The sequence below is a fragment of the Rhinatrema bivittatum genome, chromosome 4 (assembly GCF_901001135.1).
Source record: "Rhinatrema bivittatum chromosome 4, aRhiBiv1.1, whole genome shotgun sequence".
Taxonomy (NCBI): domain Eukaryota; kingdom Metazoa; phylum Chordata; class Amphibia; order Gymnophiona; family Rhinatrematidae; genus Rhinatrema; species Rhinatrema bivittatum.
In genome coordinates this window covers 229,499,427-229,523,165 of record NC_042618.1, presented here as the reverse complement: position 1 = coordinate 229,523,165, position 23,739 = coordinate 229,499,427, and the positions used below count along the sequence as shown (strand labels likewise).

At 47.0% G+C, this 23,739-nt stretch overlaps 1 protein-coding gene across 3 annotated transcripts in view; it reads right to left on the bottom strand.

Moving 5' to 3' along the window:
• Positions 1-309: 309 nt before the first annotated feature.
• The window catches only part of BID (BH3 interacting domain death agonist), a 110,557-nt gene continuing 87,127 nt past the window's right edge, over positions 310-23,739 (bottom strand). For all 3 annotated transcript variants that reach the window (XM_029599842.1, XM_029599844.1, XM_029599843.1), the window contains exon 6: positions 310-697. In XM_029599842.1, coding sequence (XP_029455702.1) covers positions 686-697 — 12 coding nt within the window. In that variant the 3' untranslated portion in view covers positions 310-685. The remainder of the gene's footprint in view (positions 698-23,739) is intronic.

Below are 23,739 nucleotides of genomic sequence, written 5' to 3'. Positions count from 1 at the left end.
GGCACCATGAGTCTACCTTTGCAACTACCCAAGAATATTTTTCTTCATGTTTCTAGATCCCTGCCAAAAACTTTAGTTCACTCACTCCAACAACAGTCATCTGCCAGTGCTCCTTCTAGAACCCTGTAATAAAGGGCTCTAAATCCAGCCACTAGATATCATCATTCTACAATGACAACTCCCCTCCACTATCCCCCAAGAGGCTGTGAACATTGGTCTCTCCAGCCTCAGCCGATCTGGGGAGTAGAAGACCTGAGCTGTAAGACATCAGGCCAGCCCTATTGGTCATTTTTATATAAGACATTTATATGAAGGACAAAAAAAATGTTCTTTTCGTCTTTCTAGTAAGTTTATAAAAAGAAAAGTATTTTTTTTTAAATTGTCCTTTAGGAATGCATGTTATATCTTTTATTAGATCAGCATAAGAATAATCAAATTTACGAGTACATAAGCTTTCAAGACCACACGGAATGCTTCTTCAGATATATATTGCTCATATACTACATTGTTTGATCAATCTAATGTTGATCCAATAAAAAGGAATCACAACCAAGAGAGATTCCATTTTTCTCCAACACCAAGTTACTAGAACTCTTACACTACAAATCTGTCCCTTTATGACTGAAGCAGGACAAACTGAAGGAATGTTTTTTCTTCCATACATAAGCATTGCTTGTAGTTCTTCTCATACATTCCCCTATAAGAAAAAAAACAAGAAGCATAAGTTAGAAAAGGCTATAAAAATACTGAGGATCAAACATTGCATAGCATTTTAAGTGAGGCTCAGAGCTACCCTGTTTACTAGTGCTTCAGTACCACATCCTATTTCCAAGAAACATACATAAGTAGGACACAAAAAGAAGCAATGCTGGACACCTATCCAAGAAAAACTGCAAATAAATGCAAACTAATAAGCAATTTTAAAATGTACACATTTACAGTGTGAACTTGGATTAAAAAATCTTAACCTAGATTTTGAAGTTTTTCATTTGTGTTGAGATTTTTGGTATTAGTGTAACTCCAAAGTGGGTCCACAAGAGTATTTGGAACTGTAACTAACTGTGTGGGGCCTAAGATATGGACAAGGAGTAGCCTTGACAGTGTTTACATTTGCTGGGCCAGAAAGATCTGAAAGGAGATTATGAGCTCCTTTTCAACTAAACAGTCATAAGATATACTGGGTCAGATCAAGGGTCCATCAAGCCCAACACCATGTTTCCAACAGTAGCCAATCCAAGTCACAAGTACCTGGCAAGTACCCGAACATTAAATAGATCTCAAGCTACTATTGCTTATTAATTAATAGCAGTTTATGGATTTTCCCTCTAGGAACTTATCCAAACCTTTTTTAAACCCAGTTACACTAAATGCCGTAACCACATTCTAAGAACATGCCATACTGGGTCAGACCAAGGGTCTATCAAGCCCAGCATCCTGTTTCCAACAGTGACCAATCCAGGCCACAAGAACTTGGCAAGTACCCAAAAACTAAGTCTATCCCATATTACTGTTGCTAGTAATAGCAGTGGCTATTTTCCAAGTCAACTTAATAAATAGCAGATAATGGATTTCTCCTCCAAGAACTTATCCAATCCTCTTTTAAACCCAGCTAAACTAACTGCACTAAGGGATGAACTAAAAGCAAATAGGCAGACCAGGGCGGGTTGCAGATTGGCCTGCCTTCTTAGAGGAAAGAAAATTATCAGGTAAGTAATAATTTCTCCTTCCTCTGCACTCAAGCAGGCCAATTCACACAAGTGGGATGTACCAAAGCTACTCCCGAAAAGGGGGGGGGGGGGGGAAGAGGCTGCCCTTGGTCCAATCAACACTGTACATGCAAAGGGCCATGTTCTCCTGGGCCCGAACATCCAAGCAGTAGTGATTGGAGTAAGTGTGTAAGGAGGACCACGTCGCTGCTCAGCAAATCTCGACAGGAGACAAGAGAAGCTCTGCCAACAATACTGCCTAAGCCCTAGTGGAATGTGCCCTAATCTGTCTAAGTAAGGGGACGTCTGCATTCACAAAGGCAGCTGTGATGACTTTTTTTTTTACCCAATGGGCAGTAATTGCCAGCGTCATTGGTTTCCCCTGTTTACCTCTGCCTTGGAGCACAAACAGACTATCAGACTTCTTGAAAGAGTTGGTAATCTTAAAGTACAGCACTAGGTGCTGCCGGACATCTAAGGCATGCAACAGACAATCACACTCATCTCTATCCCTGTCCAGCGTAGGCAGGGAAATAGTCTGATTCAAATGAAAGTCCGAAACCATTTTCGGCAAAAAGGAAGATAAGGCTCATGGCAAAAAAGAGCTTGCAGCTCGGAGAAATGCCATGCTGAACAGATTGCCATCAGAAAAACTTTTCAAGGTGAGCAGACTTCACAGTGGCCAACAAGTTGTACCTGCCAAAAGCTCAAGATCAGATTCAGGTCCAAAGAGGCACTGGTAGCCACAAGGGAGGATATAGATGCTTAACTCCCTTCAAAAATCTGGACACATCAGGATGGGAAGACAATGCTCCCCCATTGACTTGACCTCTAACAAGTGAGAGCTGCTACCTGCACTTTCAAAGTGTTAAGGGCCAAGCCTTTAAGCAAGCCCTCCTGTAAAAATTTCAATATCGGAGAAATTTCAGCTTTGAGAGGAGAACCTTGCTCCTCACAACAGCTCTCAAACACTCTCCAAACTCTTAACACGAGCTAGAGAGGTAGAAAATTCCCTGGCCCACAGCAAAGTGGAAATCGCTGCAAAGAATAACCACGCTTGAGCAATCAAGTCCTCTCAAGGGCCAAACTGTAAGACAAAACCGAACCGGATCGTTGTGCAGTATGGGTCCCTAATGCAACAAGACCCATCCCGAGTGGCAGTCAGAGGACTGCACACCAGAAGTCTCAAGATCAACATACCACGGCCTCCGGGGCCAATCCAGAGCTATCAGGAGTACAGCTGCAGTCTGACTCACAATCTTTCGAATGATCCTGCCTATCATCGGCCATGGCTAGCCGGCATAAAGCACCCCACTCTGCAGCCAGACCTGAACGAGAGCACTTTGATCCTAACTGCAACTGAAGAACCGTGGCACAGTCACGTTGCTGGAAGTCGCCAGCAAATCCAGATATGGGCAACCCCCAGTGTGCCACTAAAAGTTGAAAAGCTTTGTATGCCCATTCCCACTCTCCTTGGTCCAACTCTTGCCTGCTAGAATGTCAGCCCTTATATTGTCCTTCCTGGCAATGTGGGAAGTGGATAGGTCCTAAAGATGACGTTCTGTCCTTGCCATAAGCACATCTATTTCCACCAACACCTGTCGGCTTCTGGTTCCACCATGATTGATGTAGGCCACTGTTGAAGTACTGTCCGATATTATCCTCAATGCTCCAGCTGCTCAGCAAACTGCAAGTAAGCCAGATGAACTACCCATGCTTCTAACTGATTGATGATCCACTGCCGCTCTTCAGCAGTCCAGCGACCTTGCACCATCAACTCCTGACAGACAGTCCCCCAACCCAGAAGTCTGGCATCTGTCGTGTGCACCAACCAGTCCAGTGTCTCCAAAGAAACCCCCTTCCTGAGATGATCTGTTCATAACTACCTCTTCAACTGGCCGCTCACCTCCAATGGCTCCAAGTGGAGTCTCAAAGTATATTCCTGTAACTGTGGATCCCACCAGAAGAGTAATGCACGCTGAAGGGAGCCGCATGTGCGCCCTTGCCCAGGGAACAACATCCAAAGTGGCTACCATCAACCCCAGGATCTATAGATACAATTGTACTGTCAGGCAAACAGTCCTTCTCAGGCTTGAACCTGAGACGTTAACTTCTGAATGCTCTGACAGAAACATTCTGCCTTGCTCCATATTGAAGCACACGCTGAAATACTCTAGCATTTGAGCCAGCTGTAAACTGCTCTTGGCCTTGTTCATCACCAGATAGTTCTGAAGCAAGGAAATCACCTTGCGAGAAGCCAAGAGACTCTTTTGCACTTCTGGCCCGAATCAACCAGTTGTCCAGATATAGATGGACTAGAATGCCCTCCTTGTGCAGAGCTGCCACTAACACCACTATCATCTTGGAGAAGGCCTGGGCGCAGTAGCTAGCCCAAACAGTTGAGCCTGAAATCGATAATGATGGCCTAGAACGGCGAAGCACAGAAAACTCTGTTTCTAATGAATGGGAATATGTAGATATGCCCATGTCATACTGAGATATGAGAAATTCCCATCTGCACTGCTATTATGGAACATAGAGTTTCCATTCGGAAATGAGTCACATGCAAAATGTCAATTGACCCCCTTGAGATCCAGGATGGGCTAAAAAGACCCCCTCCTTTTTCTTGGAAACGACAAAATAAGTGGAATGGCGTCCCATATTTTCCTGCGAACTGGGAACAGGAACTACGGCCTTCAAATCCAACAGCTTCCTTAACGTAGTCTCCACTGCCACTCTCTTCTGTAAAGAGTCGCATGGAGAGACCTTAAAGGCATCCAGAGGAATTTGGTGAAATTATAGAGCATAGCCATCCCTCACCACGTCCAGTACCCACTGGTCCGTCGTAAGCTGGACCTACCTCTGATAAAAGAGATAGATGCCCTCCTATCTCCTGAACCAGCAGGTGGCCTTGCACACCTTCACTGGGAAGACAGAGGTGCTCTAATTCTGGAGCTTGCATCTTTATGAGGTTTTTTAGTCCAAAAGGACAGATCTTCCATAAGGATGAGATATTTGAGCATATGCTTCTTTGAAAGGACGAAACAGCCAGGAATTCCTGGAGTGGCCCTTCACACCAAAGGACCTAAGAACATAAGAAGAACATAACATAAGAAAATGCCATACTGGGTCAGACCAAGGGTCCATCAAGCCCATCATCCTGTTTCCAACAGTGGCCAATCCAGGCCATAAGAACCTGGCAAGTACCCAAAAACTAAGTCTATTCCATGTTACCATTGCTAATGGCAGTGGCTATTCTCTAAGTGAACTTAATAGCAGGTAATGGACTTCTCCAATCCTTTTTTAAAACACCGCTATACTAACTGCACTAACCACATCCTCTGGCAACAAATTCCAGAGTTAATTGTGTGTTGAGTAAAAAAGAACTTTCTCCTATTAGTTTTAAATGTGCCCCATGCTAACTTCATGGAGTGCCCCCTAGTCTTTTTACTATCCGAAAGAGTAAATAACCGATTCACATCTACCCGTTCTAGACCTCTCATGATTTTAAACACCTCTATCATATCCCACCTCAGTCGTCTCTTCTCCAAGTTGAAAAGTCCTAACCTCTTTAGTCTTTCCTCATAGGGGAGCTGTTCCATTCCCCTTATCATTTTGGTAGCCCTTCTCTGTACCTTCTCCATCGCAATTATATCATTTTTGAGATGCGGCGACCAGAATTGTGCACAGTATTCAAGGTGTGGTCTCACCGTGGAGCAATACAGAGGCATTATGACATTTTCCGTTTTATTCACCATTGCCTTTCTAATAATTCCCAACATTGTTTGCTTTTTTGACTGCCGCAGCACACTGAACCGACGATTTCAATGTGTTATCCACTATGACGTTTAGATCTCTTTCTTGGGTTGTAGCACCTAATATAGAACCCAACATTGTGTAATTATAGCATGGGTTATTTTTCCCTATATGCATCACCTTGCACTTATCCACATTAAATTTCATCTGCCATTTGGATGCCCAATTTTTCAGTCTCACAAGGTCTTCCTGCAATTTATCACAATCTGCTTGTGATTTAACTACTCTGAACAATTTTGTGTCATCTGCAAATTTGATTATCTCACTCGTCGTATTTCTTTCCGGATCATTTATAAATATATTGAAAAGTAAGGGTCCCAATACAGATCCCTGAAGCACTCCACTGTCCACTCCCTTCCACTGAGAAAATTGTCCATTTAATACTGCTCTGTTTCCTGTCTTTTAGCCAGTTTGCAATCCACGAAAGGACATCGCCACCTATCCCATGACTTTTTACTTTTCCTAGAAGCCTCTCATGAGGAACTTTGTCAAACGCCTTCTGAAAATCCAAGTATACTACATCTACCGGTTCACTTTATCCACGTGTTTATTAACTCCTTCAAAAAAGTGAAGCAGATTTGTTAGGCAAGACTTGCCCTGGGTAAAGCCATGCTGACTTTGTTCCATTAAACCATGTCTTTCTATATGTTCTGTGATTTTGATGTTCAGAACACTTTCCACTATTTTTCCTGGCACTGAAGTCAGGCTAACCGGTCTGTAGTTTCCCGGATCGCCCCTGGAGCCCTTTTTAAATGTTGGGGTTACATTTGCTATCCTCCAGTCTTCAGGTACAATGGATTTGATTTTAATGATAGGTTACAAATTTTTACTAATAGGTTTGAAATTTCATTTTTTAGTTCCTTCAGAACTCTGGGGTGTATACCATCCGGTTCAGGTGATTTACTACTCTTCAGTTTGTCAATCAGGCCTACCACATCTTCTAGGTTCACCGTGATATGATTCAGTCCATCTGAATCATTACCCATGAAAACCTTCTCCATTACAGGTACCTCCCCAACATCCTCTTCATTAAACACCGAAGCAAAGAAATCATTTAATCTTTCTGCGATGGCCTTATCTTCTCTAAGTGCCCCTTTAACCCCTCGATCATCTAACGGTCCAACTGACTCCCTCACAGGCTTTCTGCTTCGGATATATTTAAAAAAGTCTTTACTGTGAGTTTTTGCCTTTACGGCCTACTTCTTTTCAAATTCTCTTAGCCTGTCTTATCAATGTCTTATATTTAACTTGCCAACGTTTATGCTTTATCCTATTTTCTTCTGTTGGATCCCTCTTCCAATTTTTGAATGAAGATCTTTTGGCTAAAATAGCTTCTTTCACCTCCCCTTTTAACCATGCCGGTAATCATTTTGTGCTTCTAGAATGGTATTTTTTAACAATGACCACGCCTCTTGGACATTTTTTACTTTTGTAGCTGCTCCTTTCAGTTTTTTCTAACAATTTTTCTCATTTTATCAGTTTCATTTTTGAAAGTTTAGCACGAGAGCCTTGGTATTGCACACTGATCCTCTTCCATTCATTAAATCAAATTTGATCATATTATGATCACTATTGCCAAGCGGCCCCACCACCATTACCTCTCTCACCAAGTCCTGTGCTCCACTGAGAATTAGATCTAAAATTGCTCCCTCTCTTGTCTGTTCCTGAACCAATTGCTCCATAAAGCTATCATTTATTCCATCCAGGAATGTTATCTCTCTAGCGTGTCCCGATGATACATTTACCCAGTCAATATCGGGGTAATTGAAGTCTCCCATTATTACTGCACTACCAATTTGGTTAGCTTCCCTAATTTCTCTTAGCATTTCACTGACCGTCTTCACCATCTTGACCAGGTGGACGGTAGTATACCCCTATCACTACAGTCTTCCCCGACACACAAGGGATTTCTATCCATAAAGATTCAATTTTGTATTTAGTCTCATGCAGGATGTTTATCCTGTTGGACTCTATGCCATCCCGGACATAAAGCGCCACACCTCCTCCCGGGTGCTCCTCTCTGTCATTGCGATATAATTTGTACCCCGGTATAGCACTGTCCCATTGGTTATCCTCTTTCCACCATGTCTCTGAGATGCCAATTAAGTCTATGTCATCATTCACTGCTATACATTCTAATTCTTCCATCTTACTTCTTAGACTTCTGGTATTAGCATACAAACATTTCAAATTTTGTTTTTTGTTTGTATTTTCATTCTGCTTTTTAATTGATAGGGATAAGTTAGAATTTTTTTAGCTCAGGTGAGTTTTTAGTTACTGGCACTTGGACTATTTTTCTAATTATTGGAACCTCACTGTTGGGATGCCCTAATTCTAATGCATCATTAGTATCCTTTGAAGATACCTCTCTCCGAACCATGTGCTGCTGAGCGACTGTCGTCTTTCCCCTTTGTTCTAGTTTAAAAGCTGCTCTATCTCCTTTTTTTAAAGGTTAGTGCCAGCAGTCTGGTTCCACCCTGGTTAAGGTGGAGCCCATCCCTTTGGAAGAGACTCCCCCCTTCCCCAAAAGGTTCCCCAGTTCCTAACAAAACTGAATCCCTCTTCCTTGCACCATCGTCTCATCCACGCATTGAGACTCCGTAGCTCTGCCTGCCTCTGGTGACCTGCGCGTGGAACAAGGAGCATTTCAGAGAATGCTACCCTGGAAGTTCTGGATTTAAGCTTTCTACCTAAGAGCCTAAATTTGGCTTCCAGAACCTCCCTCCCACATTTTCCTATGTTGTTGGTGCCCACATGTACCACGACAGCCGGCTCCTCCCCAGCATTGTCTAAAATCCTATCTAGGTGACGTGTGAGGTCAGCCACCTTCGCACCAGGTAGGCATGTTACCAGGCAATCCTCACGCCCACCAGCCACCCAGCTATCTACATTCCTAACAATCGAATCACCAACTATGATGGCTGACCAAACCCTTCCCTCGGGGGCAGTAGGCCTTGGGGAGATATCCTCAGTGCGAAAGGACAATGCATCACCTGGAGAGCAGGTCCTTGCTACAGGATCCTTTCCTGCTGCACCTGGTTGGTGCTCTCCCATCATGAGACCTTCTTCCTCCAAGGCAGCACCAGGGCTGCCAGTCTGAAGTTGGGACTTGACTACTATGTCCCTGAAGGTCTCATCTATAAACCTCTCTGTCTTCCTCAGCTCCTCCAGGTCTGCCCCTCTAGCCTCCAGAGATCGGACTTGTTCTCTGAGAGCCAGGAGCTCTTTGCATCGCATGCACATGTACAACTTCTCACCGGTGGGTAAAAAATCATACATGTGACACTCTATGCAAAAGACTGGGAAGCCCCCCTCTTGCTGCTGGACTGCTGCCTTCATCTCAATTTTGATCAGTTCCTAGTTAAGTTTTAGGTTGCTATGGGAGTAGGAATGTGTCTAACGTCCTTTAAATGTATTAGTGAATTCACTATGTGTCTGGTAGTGGCCTACCGGGGTCTGATCGAATTCTCAATAAAGTTTTTGTTGATTTTTTTTTTTTTTTTTTTTTGTGAAAGTGGCACCTGCCTATAAATTAAGGGATGAGCTAGGGTTGGGAAATACAAACAGTCTAACTTGAGTTAGTCAGCCAGAGTGACTCACTGCTCTCTTGATTAACAAATGTTGGTCCCTATTCAAACCCAATCACACTACCTCAACACCTTTCCAAGGTGAGTAACTGAGCTGAACTATTCAACTTTTTTACTTAGGTATACACTGCTCCTAGCTTATTTCTAGCTTCTGGCTACTTTTTTTTTTTTTTTTGGGGGGGGGGGGGGGTTGTGGTTTTTTTTTCAATACAAACACTCAATTTGTAATAAATACAAACACTCAGTTCTGCAGACTTTTAAAAATAAACACACTACCTACTGCTTACTAGCTACCTTATTGACTGACTATTTAAAAATACAGTCTAACTTGTTTATTCACTGCTTTTCTGACTATTAAAGGCACAAACACACAAACACACTAAATAATATTCCCAGATTGCCCCAATACTTTTAAAAAAGACAATGTCCCAAGCAAAAACTTACTGATTCCTTTCAGCCACCAGCAAGGTGATCCTTTCCTCTCAGTGTTCCCACTGTCACCAGCTTGTCTTCCGGTAAACGAGGAACCTTGGAATTCCCCCAACTATTTGCCATTTTCTCCAATTCACTTGTAAGATTACATTTGGAAAGTGTCTGCCGACCAATTTTGCAGCCACAATTGGTGTCTAGTTGCTATCATGGAAGCCACCACTCTAGAGTCATCTGCACCAAGTAACAGCCCAAATCAGTTAATAATGCGGCCTCCGATTCAGTTACCGATCTGCCATCGGACCCCATTCCTCATGTCTTCTAAGAGAGACGCAAACCAGCCCAAGCCACTAGGCAGCAGCAAGAACATCTGCAAATTCATTACCAAGGTATCAAAGGCCTGCTTAAGGATAGCCTCAATCCTCCTATCCCGAGCAACTTTTAGAGCTACCCCTCCTTCCACTGGAATGATAGTTTGGTTGGTAACAGCGCAAACCAAGGCATCCACCTTAGGAATCACAAGCTAAAGTACACCCCCCTTTTAAAACATGCCTCTGGGGAGCTCCATTCAAGGTCAAATCAACTCTTGAATTGGATCCAGAAGGGGAAAGAAATATGATGCCTTGCATAAGGTAACTAAAACTGGATCCTTTTTTGCAAAGCCCGCAGTGTCACCCGCATCCACACCTAACGTCTTCAGGGTCTGAGTCAACAAACTCAGCAACTCATCCCTGTAAACAAAACCCGGAGCAGAGTCTGAAGCAGCTCCAAATCAGGTGGCATTTCTCCCTCCTCCAAAAGGAAGAAAGCCAAATCCCCACCAGGGCCATACGACATATCAGGATCCACATTTCCCTGATCACCAACAATAGCCTTCATAAGAACATAAGAAATTAACATGCTGGGTCAGACCAAGGGTCCATCAAGCCCAGCACCTGTTTCCAACAGAGGCCAAAACCAGGCCACAAGAACCTGGCAATTACCCAAACACTAAGAAGATCCCATGCTTCTGATGCAATTAATAGCAGTGGCTATTCCCTAAGTAAAATTGATTAATAGCCATTAATGGACTTCTCCTCCAAGAACTTATCCAAACCTTTTTTGAACCCAGCTACACTAACTGCACTAACCACATCCTCTGGCAACAAATTCCAGAGCTTTATTGTGCGTTGAGTGAAAAAGAATTTTCTCCAATTAGTCTTAAATGTGCTACTTGCTAACTTCATGGAATGCCCCCTGGTCCTTCTATTATTCGAAAGTGAAAATAACCGAGTCACATCTACTCGTTCAAGACTTCTCATGATCTTAAAGACCTCCTTCATATCCCCCCTCAGCCATCTCTTCTCCAAGCTGAATAGCCCTAACCTCTTCAGCCTTTCCTCATAGGGAAGTTGTTCCATCCCCTTTATCATTTTGGTTGCCCTTCTCTGTACCTTCTCCTCGCAACTATATCTTTTTTGAGATGCGGCGACCAGAATTGTACACAGTATTCAAGGTGTGGGGTCTCACCATGGAGCGATATAGCAAATGTTGCTTACCTGATGTAACAGGTGTTCTCACAGGACAGCAGGATGTTAGTCCTCACAAATGGGTGACATCGAGGATGGAGCTCACCACGGAAAACTTCTGTCAAAGTTTAAACAGAACTTTGACTGGCCCCTACTGGGCATGCCCAGCAAGGCACTGACCCTGCAGCCAGCAGGGGTCTCCCTTCAGTCTGATTTTCAAAGCTACAGGCAGTGCCTAGAAAGTAAAAATAAAACGAACCCAACACCGCGGGGAGGCGGGCGGGTTTCGTGAGGACTAACATCCTGCTGGCCTGTGAGAACACCTGTTACATCAGGTAAGCAACATTTGCTTTCTCACAGGACAAGCAGGATGGTTGTCCTCACAAATGGGTGAGTACCGAGCTGAGGATGTCCCGACCTGCACCAAATGTACCCAACGGTGTGCAGCAGGCACAACAACTGAGGAGAAATTTGGGAAAGGGCATCCGCACCCTACCGGGTAGGTGGAAGGGTGTTGGTACATCAGGTTGGAAAAAGGTTACGCAAGACAGACTGGCCGAAGATGGAGTCCTGTCTTCCAGCCTTGTCCAAACAATAATGGGCTGCAAAAGTATGGAGAGAACTCCAGGTTGCAGCTTTGCAGATGTCAGGAAGCGACACCGATCGAAGGTGTGCCACTGACGTCGCCATGGCCCTCACAGAGTGTGCTTTAACACGGTCTTGAAAAGGAATGCCAGCTTGCTCATAGCAAAAAGAAATGCAGTCCGCCAACCAGGAAGAAAGAGCCTGCTTACCCACAGGTTGTCCCAACTTATTAGGATGGAAAGAGACGAATAATTGAGTGCTCTTCCTGTGGGAAACTGTACGGTCTAGGTAAAAAGCTAGAGCCCGTTTACAGTCTAGGGTATGCAGGGTCTGCTCTCCAGAGTTTGAGTGGGGCCTGGGAAAAAAGATAGGTAGTACGATAGATTGATTGATATGAAACTCCGAAACTACCTTAGGTAAAAATTTAGGGTGAGTGCGGAGTACCGCCCGGTCCTGCAGGAGCTTAGTGTAAGGCGGATAGGTAACTAGGGCCTGTAATTCACTAACCCTGCGAGCTGAAGTAACAGCCAAAAGGAATAACACTTTCCAAGTGAGATATTTCAAGTCACAGGAGTGCAGAGGTTCGAAAGGAGGTTTCATTAGACGACCAAGAACCAGGTTAAGGTCCCAGGATGGGGCCGGAGGACGCAAGGGTGGCTTTAGATGGAGTAAGCCCTTAAGAAAGCGTGTTACTAGGGGTTGCACTGAAATAGGATTACCCCCAATACCCTTATGGAAGGCGGCTACCGCACTGACATGCATTCTGATAGAAGAGGTTTTAAGACCTGATTCAGAGAGATGCCATAAATAGTCCAAGAATTTGGAGATTGGACAGGAAAGGGGATCAAGGGACTGAGAAGTGCACCATGATGTGTACCTTTTCCATTTGTATGAGTAAGACTTTCTTGTGGAAGGCTTTCGTGAAGCTATCAGGACCCGAGAAACGGAATCTGAAAGGTTAAATGGTTGAAGGACTAACCTTTCAACATCCATGCCGTCAGGGACAAGGCTTGGAGGTTGGGATGGAGGAGGCATCCGTCGTTTTGAGTGAGCAGATGCGGGTCCTTTCCCAGAGGAATGTGCCTGCGGATGGAGAGATCCTGGAGTATTGGAAACCATACTTGGCGTGGCCAGTAAGGTGCTATCAGGATCATGGTTCCTCCGTCCTGGCGTAGCTTCACGAGAGTCCTTGACACAAGAGGGAGTGGAGGGAATGCATAGAGCAGACCGGTTGTCCACTTGAGGGAGAATGCATCCCTCGGCCGAGAGTGCTGGCTCCGAATGAGAGAGCAGTAATCGTCCACTTTGTGGTTCTGAGGGGACGCAAAGAGGTCTATGCGGGGAGAACCCCACTTGTGAAACAGAGAGGTCGCTACCAGAGGATCGAGTGACCACTCGTGTGGGTGGAAGACACGGCTCAGCTGGTCTGCCAATACATTGTCTACTCCCGGCAGGTAAGTGGCCCTGAGGTACATGGAGTGGGAGAGGGCTTCCGCCCAGATCTGCGCAGCTTCCTGACACAGAAGGAAGGAGCCTGTGCCTCCCTGCTTGTTTATGTACCACATGGCCACTTGGTTGTCCGTCTGGATTAAGATTATCTGATGAAAGAGATGATCTTTGAAAGTGCGGAGCGCATAGCGGATTGCTCGAAGTTCCAGGAAATTGATCTGGTGTTCGGCTTCCTCTTTGGACCACAACCCTTGGGTTTGAAAGTCGTCCACATGGGCTCCCCAACCGATGTGAGAAGCGTCGGTGGTTAGGATTACTTGCGGATCCGGTGGAAGAAAAGGTAAGCCCTGAAGGAGGTTGACCTGAGTCGTCCACCAGGTTAAGGATAGGCGCAGCGCTTGTGTGACTGTGACTATGGAGGACAGAGGCTGAAAAGCTTGAATCCATTGGTGTCGTAGAGTCCATTGTGTTACTCTCATGGCTAGTCGGGTCATGGGAGTGACTTGAACCGAGGATGCCATGTGTCCTAGGAGAATGAGGAACTGGCGAGCCGTGGCAGTGTTCTGAGACTGGAGCTGGCGAGCCAGGGACATTAGGGTGTGGACCCTCTGAAGAGGAAGGTAAGCCTTTGCCTGTAAGGTGTCCAAGTCTGCTCCAATGAAGAATAAGGTTTGAGACGGGACTAAGCAAGATTTCTCGTAATTGACAAGAAACCCTAAGGAAAGGAGTGTTTGAATTGTCAATTTTAGGGAGGATTGAGCTATCTGTTGGGTGGAGGCCTTGATTAGCCAATCGTCCAGGTAGGGGTAGACGTGGACACCTTCCTTCCTTAAGAATGCTGCTACCACTACGAGACATTTGGTAAAGACTCGTGGGGCAGAAGCCAGACCGAAAGGTAGGACACGGTATTGATAATGGTCGTGGCCTACGAGAAACCGCAGATATTTGCGATGGGATTGTGTGATCGCAATGTGGGTATAAGCGTCCTTGAGGTCGAGAGAGCACAGCCAATCCCCTCTTTGTAGCAGAGGGAGCAGCGCGCCTAGGGTTACCATTTTGAACTTCTCTTTTTGAAGGTATTTGTTGAGGGCTCGAAGGTCCAAAATGGGACGTAGTCCCCCTGATTTCTTTGGTATTAGGAAGTATCTGGAATAGAATCCCTTGCCTCGTTGAGAGGGAGGAACGGGTTCTATAGCATTTGATTGCAGAAGAAGAGACACTTCCTGTTGTAATTGAGCCAAATGGGTGGATAGACTCCACGCTTGAAGAGGCGGGGAGTCTGCCGGAAGAGTTATGAAGTTGAGGTGGTAACCCTGTGCGATAATTGTTAGCACCCACTGATCTGAGGTGATCTGCAACCAAGGTTGTAGAAAATGGTACAGTCGACCTCCTACAGGAATGTCTGGAAGAGGGGTTTGGCATGTGTTCCCTACAGGGGAGTCAAAGGCCAGCCGCAGGCCCAGGAGGAGGGGCTACAGTAGGCCTTTGTTTCCTAGGCTGACGCGGCTGAGGCCTAGTAGAGGATCGAGCTGGACGAGGCCTGGCCGATGGAGGGTAGTAACGGCGTGGCCGAAAGAACGACTTCTTTGAGTCCTTCTTAAGTGGTTGTTTGGAGGAAACCTCGGACGGAACAGAAGAAAGTTGTTTCAACGTCTCGTGGTGATCTTTCAATTCAGCTACTATTTGCTGAATTTGTTCTCCAAACAAATTGTCCCCTAAGCAGGGTAAATCCGCTAAACGATCCTGGACCTCTGGGCGAAGGTTGGATGACTTTAACCAAGCCCAACGTCTGGCCGAGATGGCAGTAGTTGAAACCTTTGTGGAGGCATCGAAGATGTCATAAGCTGTTCTGATCTCGTGCTTCTCCGCTTCAAACCCTTTGTTAAGAAGGGCCTGAAGCTGTGGCTGGTATTGGTCAGGTAATGTGTCAGCAAAATCTTGCATCTGTTTAAGGATGGCTCTGTTATATTGCGTCATGTAGAGTTGATATGAGGCTATGCGAGAAATCAGCATAGCTCCATGGTACACTTTCCGTCCCACACTGTCTAGGAATTTATTGTCCTTGACCGGCGGAGTGGAGGAGTGTGGCTTGAGACGCTTGGCTTTTCTTTGTGCGGACTCCACCACAACAGAGCGATGATCCAGTTGAGGCTTTTGAAAGCCTGGTGCTGACTGGACGAGGTATGTGGAGTCAGCCTTCTTGTTAACTGCTGATACAGATGAAGGAGATTCCCAGTTTTTCTTTAAGAGATCGAGAAACACCTGGTGAATGGGGATGGAAGCGATGATTTTTGGAGCGTCCAAAAATTGAAGCAGTTCCATCATCTGGTGTCTGTCATCGGTCTCAGAGTGCAGCTGAAAAGGTACAATTTCGGACATCTCCTTTACAAAATTAATAAAGGAGAGATCCTCTGGAGGAGATCTTTTTCTACTCTCTGTAGGAGAAGGCGGTGATGGTAAATCTGTGTCAGAAGATGTATCATCACCCCAGGTATCATAGGGATCACTTGGGGGTTGAAGCCCCGATGGACCTGGTTGAGGATCCGAAGGCATCGAAGGAAACCTTGGAGGAACCGGTGGTACAATCGGTACTGGGAACGGCATCGAGGGTTTCGGTGCTGCCGATGGAGTCGGTGCCGGTCTTGGAACCGATGGAGCCAAAGGATAAATTGGTGGAGATATACGAGAAGGCACCGATGGGACCACCCCGGAAGGGGGAATCAGGAACGGTGTTTCTCCCGCCGATGAAAATCCAGTCGGAGACGATGGCGCTGTCGGTGCTACTGGAATCATCGATGGGAGGGCATGTACAAGTGCCTCCATACGTTGTAGTAGCGGTGCCAGCGCTTCCACCGCTTCCTTGGTGGCGGAGTCGGTGCCGGGGTCGATGCCGGTGGCGGTGCCGGAATCGGTGCCGGAGACGGTGCCAATGGAGGTTGGAATCTTTGCATCGCTTTCTCGATGGCCTCCTGGACCAGCCGGTCCAGTTCTGCCCGGAGACCAGGGGTAACAATACCCGGCTCGACGGGAGAGGGAGGCTGAGGCAGAGCCGGAGGGACCACCGTAACCGGTGGGATCACGGCTCCCACACCCCGAGAGGGTGAGGGTTTCCTCGATGCCTGCGAACGAGTACGTGGACGGTGCCAAGTCTGAACGAGGCCTCTTAGTCGGTGGCTCGGCTTGTTCAGAGGTCGATGACTGTGGATCCTCGACAGGCCGAGACTTGTGCCGTCGATGGCGATGCTTGTCCTTCCGGTCTCCTCGCCCATCCGGGGAGGGGACAGGAGTCGACGGCCGAGAAGTCATCGATGGTGGACGGTCACCGGAGGGTTGACGATGGTGGTGCAACTTCGACGGTGCCGGTTCCGATGACGTCGATGCTATCGATGGCGTTGGGGTGGGTGCATGGAAGAGGAGCCCCATCTTCTCCATCCTGGCTTTGCGACCCTTAGGTGTCATTAGGGCACATTTGGTGCAAGTCAGGACATCATGCTCACTACCCAAACACAAAACACAAACCCTATGGGGGTCTGTGATTGACATAGTCCGGGTACAATCCGGGCATCGACGGAACCCCGTCGCCATGGCTTAAGGCCAAATTTAGTCGCGGGCTCGGTAATTGCCAACAGGCCTCGAGGGCCAAATTCGACGGTAGTCGAAGAAAAAAGGCAAAAAACTTACCGGTTTCCGCGGAGGTGACAAAAATTTGTCGAAGGGAGACCCCTGAGGGGCAAATTTTCTTCGGAAAGAAAAATACCGAATTCCTGTCAGGAACGTGGTAAGAGAGCTCCTTTCACCGCGTGGCAACTGCTGCGCGGAAAAAAGAAGACTGAAGGGAGACCCCTGCTGGCTGCAGGGTCAGTGCCTTGCTGGGCATGCCCAGTAGGGGCCAGTCAAAGTTCTGTTTAAACTTTGACAGAAGTTTTCCGTGGTGGGCTCCATCCTCGATGTCACCCATTTGTGAGGACAACCATCCTGCTTGTCCTGTGAGAAAGAGGCATTATGACATTTTCCATTCTATTAACCATTCCCTTTCCTAATAATTCCTAACATTCTATTTGCTTTTTTGACTGCTGCAGCACACTGAGCTGATGATTTAAAGTATTATCCACTATGATGCCTAGATCTTTTTCCTGGGTGGTAGTTCCTAATATGGAGCCTAACATCGTGTAACTACAGCAACGGTTATTTTTCCCTATATGCAACACCTTGCACTTGTCCACATTAAATTTCATCTGCCATTTGGATGCCCAATGTTCAAGTCTTGCAAGGTCCTCCCTGCAATGTATCACAGTCTGCTTGTGATTTAACTACTCTGAATAATTTTGTATCATCTGCAAATTTGATAACATTACTCGTCGTATGCCTTTCCAGATCATTTATATATATATATATATATTGAAAAGCACCGGTCCAAGTACAGATCCCTGAGGCACTCCACTGTTTACCCTTTTCCACTGAGAAAATTGACCATTTAATCCTACTCTCTGTTTCCTGTCTTTTAACCAGCTTGTAATCCACGAAAGGACATCGCCTCCTATCCCATGACTTTTTAGTTTTCGTAGAAGCCTCTCATGAGGAACTTTGTCAACCGCCTTCTGAAAATCCAAATACACTACATTTACCAGTTCACCTTTATCCACATGTTTATTAACCCCTTCAAAAAAAAGGAAGCAGATTTGTTAGGCAAGACTTCCCTTGGGTAAATCCATGTTGACTATGTTCCATTAAATCATGTCTTTCTATATGCTTTACAATTTTGTTCTTGAGAATAGTTTCCACTATTTTTCCTGGCACTGAAGTCAGGCTCACTGGTCTATAGTTACCCGGATCACCCCTGGAGCCTTTTTTAAATATTGGGGTTACGTTGGCCACCCTCCAGTCTTCAGGTACAATGGATGATTTTAATGATAGGTTACAAATTTTAACTAACAGATCAGAAATTTCATTTTTTAGTTCCTTCAGAACCCTAGGATGCATACCATCCGGTCCAGGTGATTTGCTACTCTTTAGTTTGTCAATCTGGCCTACTACATCTTCCAGGTTCACAATGATTTCGTTCAGTTCATCTGACTCATCACCCCTGAAAACCATCTCCGGAACTGGTATCTCCCAAACATCCTCATTAGTAAACATGGAGGCAAAGAATTCATTTAGTCTTTCTGCAATGGCCTTATCTTCCCTAAGAGCCCCTTTAACCCCTCTGTCATCTAATGGTCCAACCGACTCCCTCACAGGTTTCTTGCTTTGGATATATTTAAAAAAGTTTTTATTATGAGTTTTTGCCTCTATGGCCAATTTCATTTCAAATTCTCGATTCGCCTGTCTTATCAATGTTTTACACTTAGCTTGACAATGCTTATGTTTTATCCTATTTTCTTCAGATGGATCCTTCTTCCAATTTTTGAAGGATGTTTTTTTTGGCTAAAATTGCCTCTTTCACCTCACCTTTTAACCATGACGGTAATCGTTTTGCCTTCCTTCCACCTTTCTTAATGCGCGGAATACATATGGACTGCGCCTCTAGGATTGTATTTTAAACAATGTCCATGCCTGTTGATCACTTAACCTTTGCAGCTGCACCTTTCAGTTTTTTTCTATTTTTCTCATTTTATCAAAGTTTCCCTTTTTAAAATTTAGTGTTAGAGCTGCAGATTTACTTATTGTCCCCCTTCCAGTTATTAGTTTAAATTTGATCATGTTATGATCACTGTTGCCAAGTGTCAGCCACTGCGGCGCTTGCCTGCAGTGGCTGACAAATGGGGGCCCCGAGCATGCAAAATCTGCAGGCCCTGGAAAAATTCCACTTAGGAAAGGATGATGGATCCAAACAGAGGCCTACAGGCCCAAACCTGACAGTCTCCAACCCTTTTGTCTGAGATGTCTCTGTCATCGGGAAAAAAGGGGAAGGGGGCACATCTACTGTGTTGCCTTCCATCCCACTCCCCTCTGAGGGGATGGCGCAACATCAGTAAAATCTGTAGTCGGTAAATCGCCTTGAGCATCAAGCAGCGCTGACACAGGCGTAAAGAAAGCGAAGGCTGGATTGTCCATATATGGCAAGCCTCACAGATAACCAGGTGCTTAGTCCGCTTCCTTCCTTGTGCCACAGTCATCCTGCACTGGACTCTAGGCAGCCTCTTGCGTGCCCAGCAATAGTGACTGAGAGTACACAAACAAATATGCACCCAAAGGTAGGCTACGGTCATAGGTGCACAATATTCCGCTATTACCGACATGCCCAAGAGTAGGCCATGGACATATGCACGCACACAAAATATCCCTATGCGCAAATATGCCTATACGTACACAAATATAGGCCACGGTTGATGCACACAAGTATGCACTTACATCAGTACAAACTGCATGGCATTTTTCCTGCGCATATACCTGTGTGTGTGTGAAAACCACCGCCACAGCCTACCATAACAGAGCCTGAGGAGCGGGCCTAGCCAATCCATCGGGCCCATGTCGCCTCTACTCTACAATACCCTCCCCAGAGAAGTGAGAGGGAAAGAGGATAAGAGACACGGAGCAACAAACACCAAGGGAAGAAGATCCGGAAAAGAGAGGGGGGATTAAAAACTTCCCTACTCATATATTTTTTTTTTTTTTTAACATGAGCTTAGTCCTCCCTGGCTGAGAGCACGAATGGGACACTAGCTATGGGGGGGAGAGGGCACAAGCTTTCACCACCGAGCTCTCCCTTGCTGCTAAAGGAAAATTGGTTCTTACCTGCTAATTTTCATTCCTGTAATACCACAAATTGGTCCAGACAAATGGGTTTATGCATCCCTACCAGCAGATGGAGGCAGAGAACAAAACTTTGAGGTACTGCTGCATAACCTAGCGTGCCACCTGCAGTCCCTCAGTATTTGACCTGTACCCAAGCCAAGATTATATAGAATTCTACCCCCACTCCCTGGGCAAACCAGAAAAAACCCCTGGGTTGGATTCCTCTGAACTGGACTACCCTACACAAACCACAAGGCCCCAAAACGCCCTGCCAACTAGGAAAAAGGAAAATTAGTTCTTACCTGTTCATTTTCGTTCCTGTAGTACCACGGATCAGTCCAGACCGAGGGTTCAGCCTCCTGTCCAGCAGATGGAGACAGACCAAAACTGAAAGGGTATCCTATATCAAGACAGAGCCTACCCTGCAGCCCTTCAGCATAACCATTGTCAAAGCAGAAAACAACAAACGTAAGTAGGATCAAGCAAGTAACCAAAAAGCTCAACTGAGCAACTCAATAACATGGTAGACCTAAGCGCTCTTGCATATACTTGGTTCTCAACGACCAAGGCTTCCGGTGTAATCGTCCTATGTTCAGTAGAAAATGAAGTATCAACTTCTGAGAATCTGCAACAACAAGCTTCGAGTGGACAGTAAGAAAAAGAAAAACAGGGAAGGGCGTCTGGACTGATCCGTGGTACCACATGAACGAAAATTAACAGGTAAGAACTAATTTTCCTTTCCCTGTACGTACCCGGATCAGTCCAGATCGTGGGATGTACCAAAGCTTCCCTAACCCGGGTGGGTCCGAGACAGTCCCGCCCAAAAGAACCAAAAACCGGTGCTTGCACATCCAGCCGGTAGTGTCGAGCAAAAGTATGCAGGGACCTCCATGTGGCGGCCCTGCAAATCTCTTGCGGAGAAACTGATTGGCTCTCTGCCCAGGAAATAGCTTGAGAACGCAACGAATGAACCTTTAGACCCTCAGGAACCGCCTGACCTTGGCAAAGATAGGCAGAGGAAATCGCCTCTTTCAACCACCGCGCAATAGTAGTCTTAGAAGCCGGTTTGCCCCGATTGAGACCATTCCAGAGGACAAAAAGATGATCAGAGACTCTAAAGTCATTGGTGACCTGGAGACACTGGAGTAGAACTCGTTTGACATCAAGTCTGCGAAGATCGCCCCCAGTGGTACCCGCAATCTCCTCTGGGGAGAATGCTGGAAGCTCCACCGACTGGTTGACATGGAAAGTGGAGACAACCTTCAGCAAGAAAGAAGGCACAGTCTTGAGAGAAACTCCTGAATCAGAAAAACGCAAAAAAGGTTCCCGACAGAACAATGCTTGAATCTCGGAAACACACCGAGCGGAGGAAATAGAGACTAGAAAGACTGTCTTGAGCGTGAGGTCCTTTACCGTAGCCCGGAGAGGCTCGAATGGGGCAACACAGAGGGCCCGGAGGACAAGATTAAGACTCCACGATGGGCAAATAGAGCGAGCAGGAGGACGCAGGTGCTGACTCCCTTCAAGAACCGAACCACGTCCGGGTAGCCCGCTAAGGGATGACCCTCGACCCGTCCAAGGAGAGAGCCGAGAGAGGAAACTTGCACGCGCAGGGAACTGAATGAAAGGCCCTTGGAGAGACCCTTCTGTAGAAAAGAAAGAACCAACGAGTCCGGAGTGGAGCGGGCTAAGACGCCAGACTCCGCACAAACAGTCTCAAAGATTTTCCAAACGCGCACGTAAGCTAGAGAAGTCGACTGCTTCTGAGCTCGCAGCAAAGTGGAGATAACCTCCTCCTTATAGCCTTTACGCCTCAGGTGTTTCCGTTCAAAAGCCAGGCCGCTAGGCAAAAGCGATTGACCTGGTTAAATAATATGGGCCCCTGCCGAAGCAGACGAGGAAGATGGCCTAGGCGGAGAGGGCCGTCCGTCACCAGGTTGACGAGATCCGCGAACCATGGTCTGCGAGGCCATTCGGTGCTACCAGAACCACTGACCCTCGGTGTAGTTCTATTCTTCGGAGAACTTTTCCCACCAGAGGCCACAGAGGGAACATGTACAGAAGGACGTCCGCGGGGCCAAGAAAGAGCCAGAGCATCCCCTCCCTCCGAGCTATGCTCTCTCCAGCAGCTGAAGTACCGACTGGCCTTGGCATTGTGCAAGGTCGCCATGAGGTCCAGGTGAGGGGGACCCCACCTGTCGACGATCAGATCCATGGCTGCTTCCGAGAATTCCCACTCTCCCGGATCGAGAGACTGGCGACTGAGGAAATCGGCCTGAACATTCTCCTTGCCCGCTACGTGGAAGGCCGCCAGGCAATCCAAATGCCGTTCCGCCCAGTCGAAGAGACGGCTGGCTTCTAGGGCCACCAGGCGACTGCGAGTGCCTCCCTGACGATTGATGTAAGCCACGGTGGTGGAGTTGTTGGACAGAACCCTCACCGCTTTGCCACGTATCGGGGCAGAAACGCCTGCAGAGCCAGATTCACCGCCCTGGCCACAAACCGATTGATATGCCAATGAGCCTGAACCGGCAACCAGATCCCCTGAGTGGACTGGGACTGGCAGACTGTGCCCCAGCCCGAGAGACTAGCGTCCGGGTTACTATCGTCCACTGTGGAGATTGGAGAGGCATTCCCTGGAGAAGATGAGGAAGCGAAAGCCACCACTGCAAGGCGGCGACGGTAGAGGCCGAAAGCAGGAGAACTACTTGGAACTGTTCCGACACCGGCTGCCAACGGGATAGCAAAGCTCTTTGTAATGGTCGCATATGAGCAAATGCCCAGGGGACGAGGTCGATGGTGGAAGCCATCGAACCCAAGACCTGAAGGTAGTCCCAGGCCATCGGAAGAGGCAACGAGAGCAGATTCCGAACCTGGTAGATCAACTTGATAGCCCGCGCACAAGGGTCCTCCCTTGTGCGCGGGCTATCAAGTTGATCTACCAGGTTCGGAATCTGCTCTCGTTGCCTCTTCCGATGGCCTGGGACTACCTTCAGGTCTTGGGTTCGATGGCTTCCACCATCGACCTCGTCCCCTGGGCATTTGCTCATATGCGACCATTACAAAGAGCTTTGCTATCCCGTTGGCAGCCGGTGTCGGAACAGTTCCAAGTAGTTCTCCTGCTTTCGGCCTCTACCGTCGCCGCCTTGCAGTGGTGGGGTCCCCCTTGCCTATCCGAGTATCGAAGTGGGCTCCCAGGAACTCTAACACCTGGGAAGGCTGAAGCTTGCTTTTGGGAAAATTCACTATCCAGCCGAGAGTTGCGAGGAGAGCTAGAACCCGATCCACCGCCTGTCTGCAGAGAGTCTCCAACTTGGCCCTTACGAGTCAGTCGTCCAGATAGGGGTGGACTAAGACTCCTTCGCAGCGGAGGGCCGCTGCCACCACCACCATGATCTTGGTGAAGGTGTGTGGTGCGGTAGCGAGGCCAAAAGGCAGCGCCCGAAACTGAAAATCCCAGTTGAGGATGTGGAAGCGAAGATACTTCTGGTAATCGCGATGAATCGGAATATTGAAGTATGCCTCTGTCAAATCGAGAGAGGCGAGGAACTCTCCAGGGTGAACCTCCGCAATGACCGCTCTCAAGGTTTCCATGCGAAAATGTGGGATCTTGAGGGCCCGGTTGACCCTCTTGAGGTCTAAGATCGGCTGAAAAGCCCCGTCTTTCTTGGGAACCACAAAATAAATAGAATACTGGCCTGCGCCGAGCTCCTCCTTCGGAACCGGGACAACTGCGCCCAGACTCAGTAGTCTGGCGAGGGTTTGCTCCACCACCTCCCACTTGAGACGACTGCATGGTGAGAATACGAAAAGGTCCGGTAGATCACGAACAAATTCTAAGGCGTAACAGTCTCTGACAATGTCGAGCACCCACTGGTCCGATGTAATTTTGACCCATTCCTCAAAGAACAGGGAGAGACGACT